This window comes from Ursus maritimus, unplaced genomic scaffold, assembly GCF_017311325.1.
Source record: "Ursus maritimus isolate PB19 unplaced genomic scaffold, ASM1731132v1 scaffold_7, whole genome shotgun sequence".
Taxonomy (NCBI): Eukaryota; Metazoa; Chordata; class Mammalia; order Carnivora; family Ursidae; genus Ursus; species Ursus maritimus.
Genome location: NW_024426885.1, coordinates 25,717,128 through 25,731,216, shown reverse-complemented (window position 1 = coordinate 25,731,216; position 14,089 = coordinate 25,717,128). Strand labels below are relative to the sequence as shown.

The 14,089-nt window shown below is 48.8% G+C and overlaps 1 protein-coding gene across 1 annotated transcript in view; it reads left to right on the top strand.

Annotated features, from left to right (window-relative positions):
- WBP1L (WW domain binding protein 1 like) overlaps positions 1 to 13,103 on the top strand; it is a 57,820-nt gene extending 44,717 nt beyond the window's left edge. The window contains exons 3-4 of the mRNA XM_008711051.2: positions 7,752 to 7,913; positions 9,404 to 13,103. Of these exons, the coding sequence (XP_008709273.2) occupies positions 7,752 to 7,913; positions 9,404 to 10,143 (902 nt within the window). The 3' untranslated portion in view covers positions 10,144 to 13,103. The remainder of the gene's footprint in view (positions 1 to 7,751; positions 7,914 to 9,403) is intronic.
- The last annotated feature ends 986 nt before the right edge of the window (positions 13,104 to 14,089 follow it).

The window sequence follows — 14,089 nt, the reverse complement described above, 5'->3', positions numbered from 1 at the left end:
AGGCTGTGACCTCTTCTGTGTTAGTAACTGTAGGGAGATCTAATCCTTGCCATCAACAGGGAATCTCCTAGCAGAGAGAGGAGGTAAGACAAGATGCCCTACTGATGAGACAAAGTAGAGGGTGGAATGTACGTGCCAGAACTTTGGCTAGGCAGGGTTCAGGCAGGCTGCATGGAAGAGGTGGCATTTAAAGTGGGCCCTAAAGGGTAGATAGGATTTAAACACAGGAAGAAGGGTAGAATCGTTTCTCAGGCGGGGGAATGCCATAGGCCAGCGCCCCATGGAAACTGCGTATGCATGTCATTGTTGACCTTCCCCCTGGGGCCGTGGGGCTTGTCTGGGAAGGCACGGGAGGTGAGGGTGCTAATGTGCTTGGAACTCCGCTACATCCGAGACACCGAGTAAGGTCTTCGTGCGCACGGCTCCTTTCACCCCAAGAACAAACCGAGGTACGCATATCGCCCCCATGTGTCAGGACCGGGGGTGTGAAGGAACTGTTCAGCTGGATGCTGCTGACTGGTAGGTTCAGTGTGCCTCACTCCAAAGCAAGACCCTCCAGACCTCTATGTGCTGGACTGGAGGGGTGATGGGCCCAGGTCATGGAGGGTCTCAACTGGTGTGTGTTTAATTTCAATCTGAGGATGCCCTTCAAGGAACAGGTAGACCAAAGGAGAAAACCAAGATCGAGGGAGGCCACCAACATGCTCAAGGCTAAAGATCCTGAACCTGGATCTCCCGATTCTCATCCCAGGACTCTTTCCACTCACCACGCTACATTGTCCAGGGAGAGGTCGGAGCTGGGAATTTCTGCTCCTGAGATAATTTGAGGGACCGTCACTCGGGCATTAGTTTTCCCTTGTTTGGGCCTTAGCTGGGGAGAAGGGAGTGTTTCTGGGCAGTGGAATTCCTCAGAGGTGACATGAAACAGATTATGAACAAATTCATTTAAGACTGCCCAGCTTGTTTTTCACCTGCTTTTTCTTTTTAGTTTATCTTAAGCTGTCCATTGTTGACCTGCTCGTAGCAAAAGCCCAGAGCATTTGCCCCCCTTAGCAGAGCGGAGAGTGGAAAGCTGGGGCCTTCTTCTAAGCCGCGATTGGACCCCTGCTCCTGGAGGTCCAGGCTTCTGGACAAAGACAGTCCAGATTGATCAGTAGCACTCGGGCTGGTTTTCCAATGAATGTAGCCAAGAACAGAACCTAGAAACAGACTTTGGACTTGTTCCTCACCCTTTCTTTTTTATGGAGTACTTTTGGACTTTTGGGGGGAATTAAAAGAGAAATGGAAAGAAAACCCTTCCCATCTGTGGTCACACTTGTAACACAATCTAGAGAAGTTACTCTATGCCAAGCATGGTTCTGAGTATTAACTCGTTTAGTCCTCACAGTGACTAGTATGGTAGAAATCATTATTCTCCCCATTTTTCAGATGAGGGAAGTAAAAAGAGAATGACCAAGATCACAAAGCTAGGCAGTGGTTTTGTGAGCTGTGATTTGAACCCAGGTCACTGCCTCTTCTCCTTTGTAACTGCAGTCGTGCTTCTATGAAACTTGTCCAATCTTTGAGATGAACTTGTAAGTCTTCCGAAGTCTTCTTTTCCCAAATTCAGGCCTTTTCCATAGTGGCAATTGTTGTAGGAGCTCCTGCTGAGAGCTACAGGGGGCCAGGGAGGTCACCCGCCATCCTGTGGGGTAGAAGGAGAGCTAATTTACAGTGTGCTTTGGCTTCCTAATGAGGAATTTCCTGCCCATTTGGGGAGTGGTGTTTTCCCAAGTTTATAGTGAACTCAGGGCACATGACTCAGTTCCTACATTGGACTGTGATTGTTTTTCAAAACATGTTTTTTGTTTTGCTTAGCATGACAAATGCTCCCCACCACGAGGTCACAACTTTCAAAGTTGTCATTGGGGAATGTAATCTCTGGGTAGGTGTGTGTTTGGGGAGGGGGGCGTGCTTTTGTGTGTCTCTTTCATTTGGTTTTTCTTTTTTAAACTTAGTTCCTTGTTTGTGAAATCTAGTGAAAAGATCAAAAGTTTGTACAATTCCATAGGGACTAGTCTGGATATTCTCCCTTTTAAACTTGGTGGGACATTACTTTGACTAAAATGGCTCCCAAGAGAGTCCATTTTGTGAGGGCCAGACAAGAATGCCTTCTGCCTTCCCACATTAACTCCATCAAGTGGGACCAACTCATTAAGGGTCTTTTCTGGGCCTGTGCTAACACTCCATCTTGCCACTAGACCCGTTCTGCTTCCAAGTTAGTTTTCCCTCAGTTTTGATCCACACAAATTATCTTTTGTCGTAGTGTATTAGAAATGAAGAAATTACGGGGCGCCTGGGTGGCTCAGTCAGTTAAGCATTTGCCTTCAGCTCAGGTCATGATCCCAGAGTCCTAAGATCAAGTCCTGCATCAGGCTTCTTGCTCAGCAGGAAGCCTCCTTCTCCCTCTGCCTGCTGTTCCCCCTGCGTGTTCCCCCTTTCTCTCTCTGACAAATAAATAAATAAATAAAATCTTAAAAAAAAAAAAATGAAGAAATTAGGGGCTCCTGACTGGCTCCGTTGGAAGAGCATGTGACCCTTAATTGCAGGGTTGTGAGTTTGAGCCCCACATTGGATGTAAAGGTTAGATAATATAAATAAATAAAAACTTAAAAAAGAAATGAAGAAATTAGAACTCAGTTTGAGACTTAGATAAATACAACATCATACAACTGGTACATAGTAGGGAGAGTTTTTCTACCCATAATCCTACGTTAAAAGAAGTAGGATGGACTCTGGAAAACAGTGTGGAGGTCCCTTAAAAAGTTAAAAATTGAGCTACCCTATGATCCAGCCATTGCACTACTGGGTATTTACCCCAAAGATACAGACGTAGTGAAGATAAGGGCCATATGCACCCCAATGTTCATAGCAGCTCTGTCCACAATAGCTAAATCGTGGAAGGAGCCGAGATGCCCTTCAACAGATGACTGGATTAAGAAGTTGTGGTCCATATATACAATGGAATATTATTCAGCTATCAAAAAGAACTATTTCTCAACATTTGCTGCAACATGGACGGCACTGGAGGAGATAATGCTAAGTGAAATAAGTCAAGCAGAGAAAGACAATTATCATATGGTTTCTCTCATCTATGGAACATAAGAACTAGGAAGATCGGTAGGAGAAGAAAGGGATAAAGAAAGGGGGGGTAATCAGAAGGGGGAATGAAGCATGAGAGACTATGGACTCTGAGAAACAAACTGCGGGCTTCGGAGGGGAGGGAGGTGGGGGAATGGGATAGGCTGGTGATGGGTAGTAAGGAGGGCACGTATTGCATGGAGCACTGGGTGTTATACGCAACTAATGAATCATCGAACTTTACATCAAAAACCAGGGATGTACTGTATGGTGTCTAACATAATATAATAAAAAAATAATAAAAAAAAAAGAAGTAGGATGGTAGAATTTCGATGAACATATGAGTTGTCTGGTGTTCTCTTAGATATGACTAAGGCAGTTTTGCCATGGGTGTGTGTTCCAGCTGTCTCATTTCTTCCCCCAGTCTTCTGCCCTGCCTAATTTTTCCTTTAAAATTAAAAAAAGAAACAAAAACCTCTCTTTTTCTATTATACTTCCAGTTCAGTGAATCGCAGCCTTTTTTCTGGATCAAGGATTCCCTTAAGAATCTGCTGAACGCTTCAATCCTTTTCCCCAGAAAAGCCGATAAAGATGCTCCGTCAGTCAGGATAGGCTATAGGTCATGCTTAGTAACAAAAAAGTCCAACCCAGTGGCCTAAAACATCATGTTTACTTCTCACACTATATGTCCATCGCAGGTTAGGTGGGAACTTGGTTCCCACTTCATCATCCTGAGGCCAGATTGATCCTGAAGTCGCTGTCTGGCATGTTGCTGACTGTCGTGGCAGAAGGAAGACTAAGGGAAGGAAGGTCTTACATAAGCAAGAGATGTCCTGGCGTCTGAGTGACCCAAGTCACTTCCAACCCTTGTTCATTAGTTAGAACCAGTCCCAGAGCCTTTTCCAGTCATAAGGGGGCCACGAAGTTCAAGCCTACCCAAATGCTGAGAAGGGGAGAACCAGAAATATGTGGCCAACATGAAAACCAGTACCTGATTTTTCTTATTAGCGTGTATTAAAAAAATAAAGTCCTGCCTGGCTGGCTCAGTCGGGAGAGTAATACAACTCTCGATCGTGGGGTTGTGAGTTTGAGCCCCACGCTGGGGGTGGAATTTACTTAGAAACAAAAAAAAACAAACAACAACAACAACACATTAGAGAGAAGAAAATCATGTTATAAAATGAGAAATATTGCCCCTAGATCATTTATACTGCAGCATAAAGGTTAAAAGTTGATTTACCTTTAGGTAAGAAACTACTGAAGAAATGACTTGGGAGGTAAAAACTAGTCGAGTCAGATGCAGTTATCTCATGGGAGAATGTGCTGTTAGAATACAACACAGAAGTACAAAGGATTGCGAGATTATGCTGGGCGAGTGAGAGAAACGCAGTGCTATGGAAGAGTGGCTAGGCAGAACCGCTTAGACGGGACCCTAAAATACAGAACGCGGCGTGCTTATCTGTGCTGCCTGTCTCCCTCCGGCGCCGAGGCTGTTGGAGGACAGCATCAGGGAACCACTTCGCTTCCAAAGCTCCTTTCTGGCCTCGGCACCACTTCTGAGGCCTCCTGTGACAGTACCTGTCTAGTCTTCAGTCAGCCAGCAGCCGCAGCAGGGGAGAAATGCAAGTGAAATTAAGCAAATACCAGCAGTGAGTCTGGGAAGGACCACAAGGGAGACTTCTGACTTCAACTGAGGTGTATGTTCTCCGGTCGGATATTTTTTTTTTCAAGATTTTATCTTTAAGTCACCTCTGCACCCTCTGTGGGTCTCAAACCCACAACCCTGAGATGTAGGGTCACTGGCTCAACTGACTGAGCCAGCCAGGTACTTGGGGTTTTTCTGTCTGCTGAGGGGATAAAGGAACGAAATCCTCAGCCCATTGTCCTCCGCCTGTTCTCTCATTGCCAGGCCTCAGCAGAAGGTTCCACTGCACACTGACACGGGCTGAAAGCAGTTAGGCGCCCTACAGTGGTGTTGCCAGCCTGCCAGAGCCAGGCGGCTGTACTGCCGTCCCATCTCACTCTGTAGAGGGGGCTTTGTGGGGAGATTCAGCAGGGACACGCCTGGGGGATAGAAAGAGCCATTGCCCGAGGCCGCACCCTAAATGTCAGTGCGATCTTTTAGAAAATATTGTGTCCTGATACGAATAGGAAAAAAAAAAAAAAATCAGAGGTTTATTCATATACAAGGCTGTATGGGGGGAAGGTTGTTTTGTTTTATTTTTAAGATTTTATTTATTTATTAGAGACAGCCAGCGACAGAGGGAACACAAGCAGGGGGAGTGGGAGAGGAAGAAGCAGGCTCACAGCAGAGGAGCCTGATGTGGGGTTCGATCCCGTAACGCCAGGATCACGCCCTGAGCCGAAGGCAGAACGCTCAACAACTGCGCCACCCAGGCGCCCCTGTTTTGTTTTGTTTTTTAAGTAAGTTTTATACCCAGTGTGGGGCTTGAACTCACAACCCCAGATCAAGAGTCGCATGCTTCACCGACTGAGCCAGCCAGGCACTTATTTTTTTTTTTAAACAATCTTAATTCATTCTAACAAGAGACACATGAAATATTTAAATTCTAAACACAAGTTTATAATTACAAAACAGGTAATAAAAAAAAATACATGTAGCATTGGTAATAGAAAAAATTGAAGTTATTCAGGAATAGAGAACAAATGAACAATCATCTATTCTCATTTAATAACAACTCACCTTAAAATTATTCCTCCGATAAATTTTTAATTGAGAAAAAAATATTCTTTTTATTTCAAAGAGGTAACATGTTCATCTTAGAAAAATTAGAAATGGGGGCACCTGGGTGGCTCAGTTGGTTAAGCATCTGCCTTCGGCTCAGGTCATGATCCCAGAGCCCTGGGATTGAGCCCTGCATCAGACTCCCTGTCAGTGGGGAACCTGCTTCTCCCTCTCGTGCTCCTCCTGCTTATGCTTGTGCTCTCTCTCTCTCTCTTTCTGTGTCAAATAAATAAATAAAATCCTAAAAAAAAAAAAATTAGAAATGCAGATAAGCAAAAAACGGGGATCTAGTATGAGAAAACTAATTGTTCCATCATCTAGGAATAACCTTATGATTAACTTCCTAACCATCCCTCTAGATATTTATATGTACTTCTTTTTTTTGAGGAAAAATTAGGATTATATTTTATACCGTTTTGTAATTTGCTTTTTTCATTTAATATTAGAAACATCTTTGTATGTCAGAAGTGGTATTCTGTGAATATTTTTTAATGATTCATGTCATTTCATTGTATGAGTACATTCCCAGAGGAATTAAAAAACCTATCCAGAAATTTATTAATTTTTTTAAAGTAATTTCTACTCCCAATGTGGGGCTTGAACTCATGACCTTGAAAACAAGCGCTGCATGCTCCACTGATTGAGCCACCTAGGTGCCCCACCCTATTAATTTTTTAAATAAAAGCCAGCAAAAATTTAAAATTAGTCACAGGTATTTTAAGTTTGATTTACTTTGTTTCCAGTTTTACGATTGGAAGACAAAACCTGAAATTTCTCATAATCCCACTATTTAAAGATAAGTCACTATTTTTGTGTTTTTCCTTTCAGTCTCTTCCCTCCCATATGTATATATATGTGTTTTTTTTAAGCAAAATTGCTCATTGATTGAAAAAAACCTGTTAAAGGATTTTCTGGTAACAATTGAAGACTGGAGAGGGTGTCTTATATTGGGGCTTGTCAAGATTGTCTGAGTGTGATCCAAGAACAGAGTGGGAAATGAGAAGAAATAATCTGCCTGGAGAAGGGAGGCTATAGGCCTTCTGCCCTGTTCCCTTACCGACCCCTCTCTGGAGCAAGAAAGAAGAAGGGAAGGCTGCTAATGGCGCTGAGTCTAATAAAATCACAGGCCAAAGGGAGATGGGAGTGTTATTTGCAACTGTAGGAGATGGAATAGTACCAGATTATATCAGAAGCGGAGGAAGTCATTTACACTCTCTAGGGAAGAGATGGACCTGAGGCAATTAGAATTTTTCCACCTGTAACTTCAGTGGCTCTTGTATTGCACCAGTGTACATAGTAGAGAAGAGCCCGGGATCTTTTTGGTGGTATCAAGAGAACCCTAAGAATTCGTTTATCAGGCGGCCCCTCTGAGACCCCTTGCATTTGCTAATCTGCTGGGATTTTGAGAGGCCCTTTGCTTTTGGTGAGCAGCCTGGTGTAGCAGCAGGGAGTGAGGCTGGGAACCGGCCTTAAGGTCTTGAGCAGGGCCTAGGGGTGGGGGTAGGAGATGGGTAACAAGAAAGCCGGAAGCATTTTCTCAGAGATCCCTTAAGAGAGGATGAGGACACTGTCCTAAAAGGTGAGCATAGTTAATGCCCATCAAACCGGAAACCTAGGACCAGTGGTGCTGGAGAGGTGCCTCCTGCCCTGTCCCATCCCGTCTTTCACTCTGGCACAAACATTTATAGAAATGGAACACACATTCCAAATGTGAATTCACCAGGTGAGGCCTGACAGTGCCGGCTTCGACCAGGTGGGCGCCGTCTGGGGACCTCCCTGTGGGGAAAGCCCCCCCCCCCCCCCCCCCGCAACCCCCCCCCCCCCCGCCCCCCGGCTGGTGTTCGCCGTGCGTGTGTGCATCTCTGCCTTGCCTCGCTGCCCCCAGGGTTCTGGCTGGTGTGGACCATCATCATCATCCTGAGCTGCTGCTGTGTGTGCCACCACCGCCGAGCCAAGCATCGCCTTCAGGCCCAGCAGCGGCAGCATGAAATCAACCTGATTGCCTACAGAGAAGCCCACAATTACTCAGCGCTGCCATTTTATTTCAGTAGTGTGTGCATCTCTGCCTTGCCTCGCTGCCCCCAGGGTTCTGGCTGGTGTGGACCATCATCATCATCCTGAGCTGCTGCTGTGTGTGCCACCACCGCCGAGCCAAGCATCGCCTTCAGGCCCAGCAGCGGCAGCATGAAATCAACCTGATTGCCTACAGAGAAGCCCACAATTACTCAGCGCTGCCATTTTATTTCAGTACGTACACCCAAAGCCACCAAGCCCCACCCTCGGGAGCCCAGGACCCGGACTGTGGGCCCCTGTGGGCCCCCTTGCCCAGCACAGTGCAGAGTCTCGCAGGTATGGGAATAAGGGGGTGCTCGCCTTTAGCACAGAGGAGCAGGTGCTGTGGGTGCAGCACCCTGAAGCCACTGCGCTGTTCCCAGTCCACACTGGCTGGGTTCTGACCGGGTTTCTGATCCTCTAGCCAATGATTTTCTTAAGGCAGGTAGTCAGATGGTGTATGATGTGAGTGAATCAAGATTTAGATTTCTGGGCCTGAAATCCTGCCATTGTGCTTAGTGCCCTGTGATATCCCTGAGCAAAGGCTGCCATGAAAGGGGTAGGTGTGTTGGGGGGGTAACATTGGGATGTCCTGAGAACCAAGAAACTTCAGTGCCTCACTGAAGGACACTCACCTATCTGACTTCCTTGCGGGTTCCACAGCCATTCTAGTGTGTTCTACTGAATGAAGTGCTCACAGGTATAGAATTCCACCTCTAAAAGGGTTAAGTGCTCAGCACAGTGCCTGGCATATAGTAAGTGCTCAATAAATGCTAGCAGTTACTGTTGTAACCAGGCCATCTATGCCTTGAGACATTCAGCACATTCAAAAGATAACTTACTTGGCACACTGGTAATAAGCCTTGGTCAGCAGGCCCCTCACCCTTCGCTGGTAACCCACCTGCTGCCAATCTGAGTCAGGATGAGGTTTGGTTTGTCTTTCCAGACCACCTCTGGTCACACCAGAGTGACGGACAACACAGATTTCTGATTTCCCAGAAAAAGGCCCTTTTCATAGCCCATACATCTGGAAGGGTGGGGGGCAAGAACAACGCGGTCAGGAAGTCTTAAATTAGGGTCTCTGACCCTGAGGCCTATGGGGCGCAGACAGAGGACACGGTCTGAGCAAGAAACAGGAGACTCGGGGGCAGGTGGAAACAGATACGCTCTGGGCAGAAACGATCTCTTGGCCATCCCCCACATTTGCCTAACCCTCTGCCTTAACTCCAGACAGGCAGAAGTCTTGCCTGTGAAGCAGTTTCAGGGGCTCTCAGATTTCAAGAAGCTAGATTAGGTCACTCCCGGTCTGTCCCTTTCTCGGCAAAATTGCCGCACCCCTCTGCCCTGCCCACAGCAGGAGCTGTAGCGGGTCCTGGGTGGGTGTGCTGGGGGTGGGAAGAGGCATATGTTGAGTGCAGCCTTTGCAGTCTATCCTAGAACAATTGCCAGTGCTGTAATTTTCTCCTCCCTGCCTCCCCGTTTTAGGGTTTTTGCCAAACTATTTACTACCTCCTTATGAGGAAGTGGTGAACCGACCTCCGACTCCTCCCCCACCGTACAGTGCCTTCCAGCTCCAGCAGCAGCAGCTGCCTGCACAGTGTGGCCCCACCGGCGGCAGCCCCCCAGGCGTCGATCCCACCAGGGGCCCCCAGGGGGCGCAGAGCAGCCCCTTGTCCGGGCCCAGCAGAAGCAGCACGAGACCCCCGAGCATTGCTGACCCTGAGCCCTCCGACGTGCCCGCCAGCACGGCAGCCACCAAAGCCCCCGGAATGGAGCCCAGTGGTTCGGTGGCCGGCCTGGGGGAGCTGGACCCTGGGGCCTTCCTGGACAAAGATTCCGACTGTAAGGAGGAGCTGCTGAGAGATTACAGCTCCGAGCAGGGCGGCGCCCTCCCCGACAGCAAAGACAAGACGCCTGGCAGACATCGCCGCTTCACGGGTGACTCGGGCATTGAGGTGTGTGTGTGCAACCGGGGCCACCATGACGACGACCTCAAAGAGTTCAACACGCTCATTGACGATGCTCTGGATGGGCCCCTGGACTTCTGTGACAGCTGCCACGTGCGGCCCCCTGGTGACGAGGAGGAAGGCCTCTGCCAGCCCTCCGAGGAGCAGGCCCGAGAGCCTGGGCACCCCCACCTGCCACGGCCCCCTGCGTGCCTGCTGCTGAACACCATCAACGAGCAGGACTCCCCGAACTCACAGAGCAGCAGCTCCCCCAGCTAGAGCAGGTGAGGCCTGCGCCTGAGAACGTGGCCAAGCAACCAGGGTAGGGGAGCACCATGAGAGAAGCATTAAATGACTTTCAGAGAAAGTGGTATAGCCGCTTCATTCTTCGCCCCCTCTCCCCCGGTCCTGCATTTTCCTGCACCTCCAGGTACAGCTTGGGGAGTGGAAGCCTCTCCGGCCACAGGAGCACAGTGTCGTGGAGGGCCGACAAGCTGGTTCGTTCTGTGACTCATTCCTCACACCCAACCCTGTCCCCTTTTTCTCTTTTCAAGTCATATCTGACTGCTTGCTCGGGTCAGAGAGATGTGTGTTTCAGAAGCCCCAGGGAGCAGGTTGAGACTGTGCCCTGAGGTGACTCTCGTTGGAGTATATCTGCACTCTGATGCTTGTTTAAGAGAACTTTGCTGTGTCTCATTCGGGAGAGGTGGCAGGTCTCAGCCCTGGGTGAAGAAGGAAGCCCGCGGAGGCCCAGGGATTGTCACCCCTTGCTGCCAAGGTTTGCAGAGCCAGAACTGGGCTAGTCCTGGGGGAGCATGAGAGCTGACAGGCAGTTACAAGGTTGGTAGGAGGCTTACTGCTCCGTCAGATTCCAGGCGATGAGGTCAGTGTACCACTGTGCATCCTGGAGGGGCCCTTCCCAGCAGCTTCTGGCTGTCCGCAGCCTGGTTCACTATGGAACATTATATCACCTTCTTCTTGGTTTTTCCTTAAGCAACAACAACAGCAGCAGCAACAGCAAAAAGCAAGCTGAAAACAAGAACTCGATCAGCGGGCAGGCAAGAATTCTGTTCTGGAAAAGGGAAGTTTGTGGCTCTATCCCAAGTCGACCTTCAAAGAGCCTGGCTGTCGTTGAGCCAGGAGGAGATGTGCTGCGTGCAGGCTTGGCTGGGGTCTATCTTGGAACTTGGGTGGGAGTGCAGCAGAGCCTACGCCAGGGGGGCACACCCGGGGCAGCGTGCTGCATGCCTGCCCTCCGGGCTGTGCCCATAGGTGACCAGGGTCATCCTCCAGCCAGCATACAGTCTGCAGGCCTCCGTGCTTCACTGTTCCATAGAAACAAAGGAGGCTGCGGGTCCTAAGAAAGGGCAGCCCCATAGCCTGGCTTTTACACAGTATTTTCTCTTGATTCTGAATGAGTTCTTCTGTTGTGTTGTTTTGTTTTTATTTTTAAACTGACCACTTGGAAAAAATGGCTTGGTTATCTGTGGCTTTCATGCCCTTCCCCTGCCCCTCTGCAGCCCCCTTTTTGAGTGGGGTGACTAATTTTTGTACCCTCCATAAAGAGCCCAAGTGGCCCAGGTGGGAGGGCGAAGGCAGCGGTCCGGAAGGACCGCAGGATCCTTATTACTGTAGTTTGGCGTCAGATAACCAGTTGAGCTTTGATAGGAATAACCTGATGGAGAAAGCAAACAGCGAAAACTCACATTCCCTGTCCAGTGCTGTTCATATGAAGAGTTCGGTTCTTCCCCCACTCTTGAACGATGATATTCACATTAGGCATTGATGTTACGGTAAGAAAGGAAAAAAATATATATATATATGTACAAAAATAGACAAATCCAAGGCTGTGAGGTGAACGAGTGTCTGCGTTTGGAGTCCACAAAACCAAAATCCGTGTTGAACAAAGTGAAGTCTGTGTACAATGACTTTTTGGATAACCTGTGTGTGTCTGTGTGTCGTGTGTGAGCCCCCAGCCCTGTTTTCCTGTGAATATACTTTGAATGGCAGCCATTGTGCTCGCGTCCACCACACGTTTGGAGCGGATATGGCCCTCTCAAGGTAATTTATTTTACACATTTACTGTTTACTGAACAAATGTCTGACTGTGTACTCGGGTGTATCCAGCAGCATTGTCGATGGCAGCCCCCCACCCCCCACGCCCCCACGTCTGCCAGAGATAACTGTGCTCGGAGTGGAGGCTCGCCTCTACCCAGCACTGCAATTTGCACATTGCTCCGTGGACACTCGGAGGCCTGTGTTCTGTTCCCTGTAAATGGAAACGTGCTCTGAACCTGTCTGCCTCCCTCGGCTCCTCCCGGCCCTCGGTATCAGTCCCCAGAGGGTGTTCAAAACCACTTGGCACAGAAGGAGAAGGTGAAACTTCAGACAGAAGCTTGATTGGATCTTCAGTGACAAGCTTGGACTAGCTGTGGCCCAGACGTTGGCCCTGCCCGGAATTGCCAGGAGAGTTTGGCCGACACCGCAGTGGCATAGGGCTTACATCTCTCTGCTGGGGTCCGGTGCGTGCAAGCAAGCCCGTGTGTGGCAAGAGTGGGCGGGAGTGCGTCAGCAGCCCTCAGATGCCTTTCCTTCCACCTTTTTAAAAAAAAAACAAATAAATAAAATCCCAAACAACTCACTGAAGTCTCAGAGGAGATGAAGTTTTACCAAAATGAACCCTGCTTCAGTTAACTGATCAAATGGATGAATTCTGGCCCTCTCAAGTTTCCTTCCCTGGCTGGAGTGGGGCCCGGGTCCGCATGTTAACTGTTGGGTTCACTGCAGGATGTTGGGTTCACTGCAGTGTCCTGCCCTGCAGGCATGAGGAGAAGCGAACACAGCCACCGGAGCCAGGCTTGATTCCGGCGGTCACACAGTCTGGCCCCTGGCAGGGGGCTCCCCTGCCAGCAGAGAGATGGAAATGGGGAGTTGAAGGACTCATTAGGGGGCCAGGGAGATCTGACTGAATCTGGTTTTTCAGGTGAACGAGAAGAAAGAGGTTGGTCTGGCCGAGGGTTTGGTGCTACAGTCAGAAGATTTGCAAATGCTAACACATTCCTGTGTGAGGCACATCACCATTTGTCAGTTATTGTGAATATGTGTATTTTAAGCAATAAGATTCAGCTGGTCAGACTTTTCTGGGCAGTCTCGGTGACGCATTTCCTGTGCTGTGATTGTTCTGAAGACAGAGTGGCTCTAACCACTGTGAGAAGCCCAAATAAAATCGATCCCAAAAACGCGACTGTTCTTTTTTCTTGCGGCACCTTGTTCTTTTCTCCCTTCTCCCTCAGACTTCAGGGGTCGTACCGCAAGATTCCTAACCACAAGACCTCTCCCTTCTCCACACAGGCTGCGAGAAGGCCCCTAGCACTTGAGGACAGGCCCCTGGCCTGAGCAGAGACCCTAGGGCCAAGGGGGGGGATGAGTGATGCTCCTGCTGAGACCACGCTTTGTCCTGAGGAGTTTTCCCCAGACCCTCTCAAGGGTAGTTTCTGGTGTTTGGAGTATTTTGTAAAGTCCCACAAATAGGTTAAAAATCAGACGTGAAAAAGCAGAAACAAGTTCTGTTAGACCCCTGGAAGCTAAAATGGCATTTGAAAGAAAGCAAGCTCTCTGTGAGATCTTTAATTTTTATTTATTTATTTTATTCGAGAGAGAGAGTGAGGGAGAGAGAGAGCACAAGCCAGGGGGAAGGCAGAGGGAGAAACAGACTCCTCGCTGAGCAGCGAGTCCGCTGCAGGACTCGATCCCAGGACCCTGGGATCATGACCTGAGCCAAAGGCAGACGCTTAACCAACTGAGCCACCCAGGCACCCTCATGAGATCTTTCAGTGAGGGGATACAGGGGCGCCTGGCTGGCTCAGCGGAGCGTGGGACTCTTGATCTCAGATTTGTGAGTTCCAGCCCCGCGTTGGTTGTAGAGGTTACTTAAAAATAATTAAAAAATATATTTTTTAAGATTTTATTTTTGAGAGAGTGAGTGAGAGAGAGCACAAGCCAGGAGGTGGGTGTGGTAGAGAGGCAGAGGGAGAAGCAGACTCCCCCTGAGCAGGGAGCCTGATGCGGGGCTTGCTCCTGGGATCATGACTTGAGTGAAGGCAGATGCTTAAGTGGCTGAACCACCCAGGTGCCCCCCAAATAATAAAAATCTTCAGGAAAACAAATGATTGAAATGTGGATGGGGGTAGTGCAGTCGTTAGGCGTCTGCCTTTGGCTCAGGGCG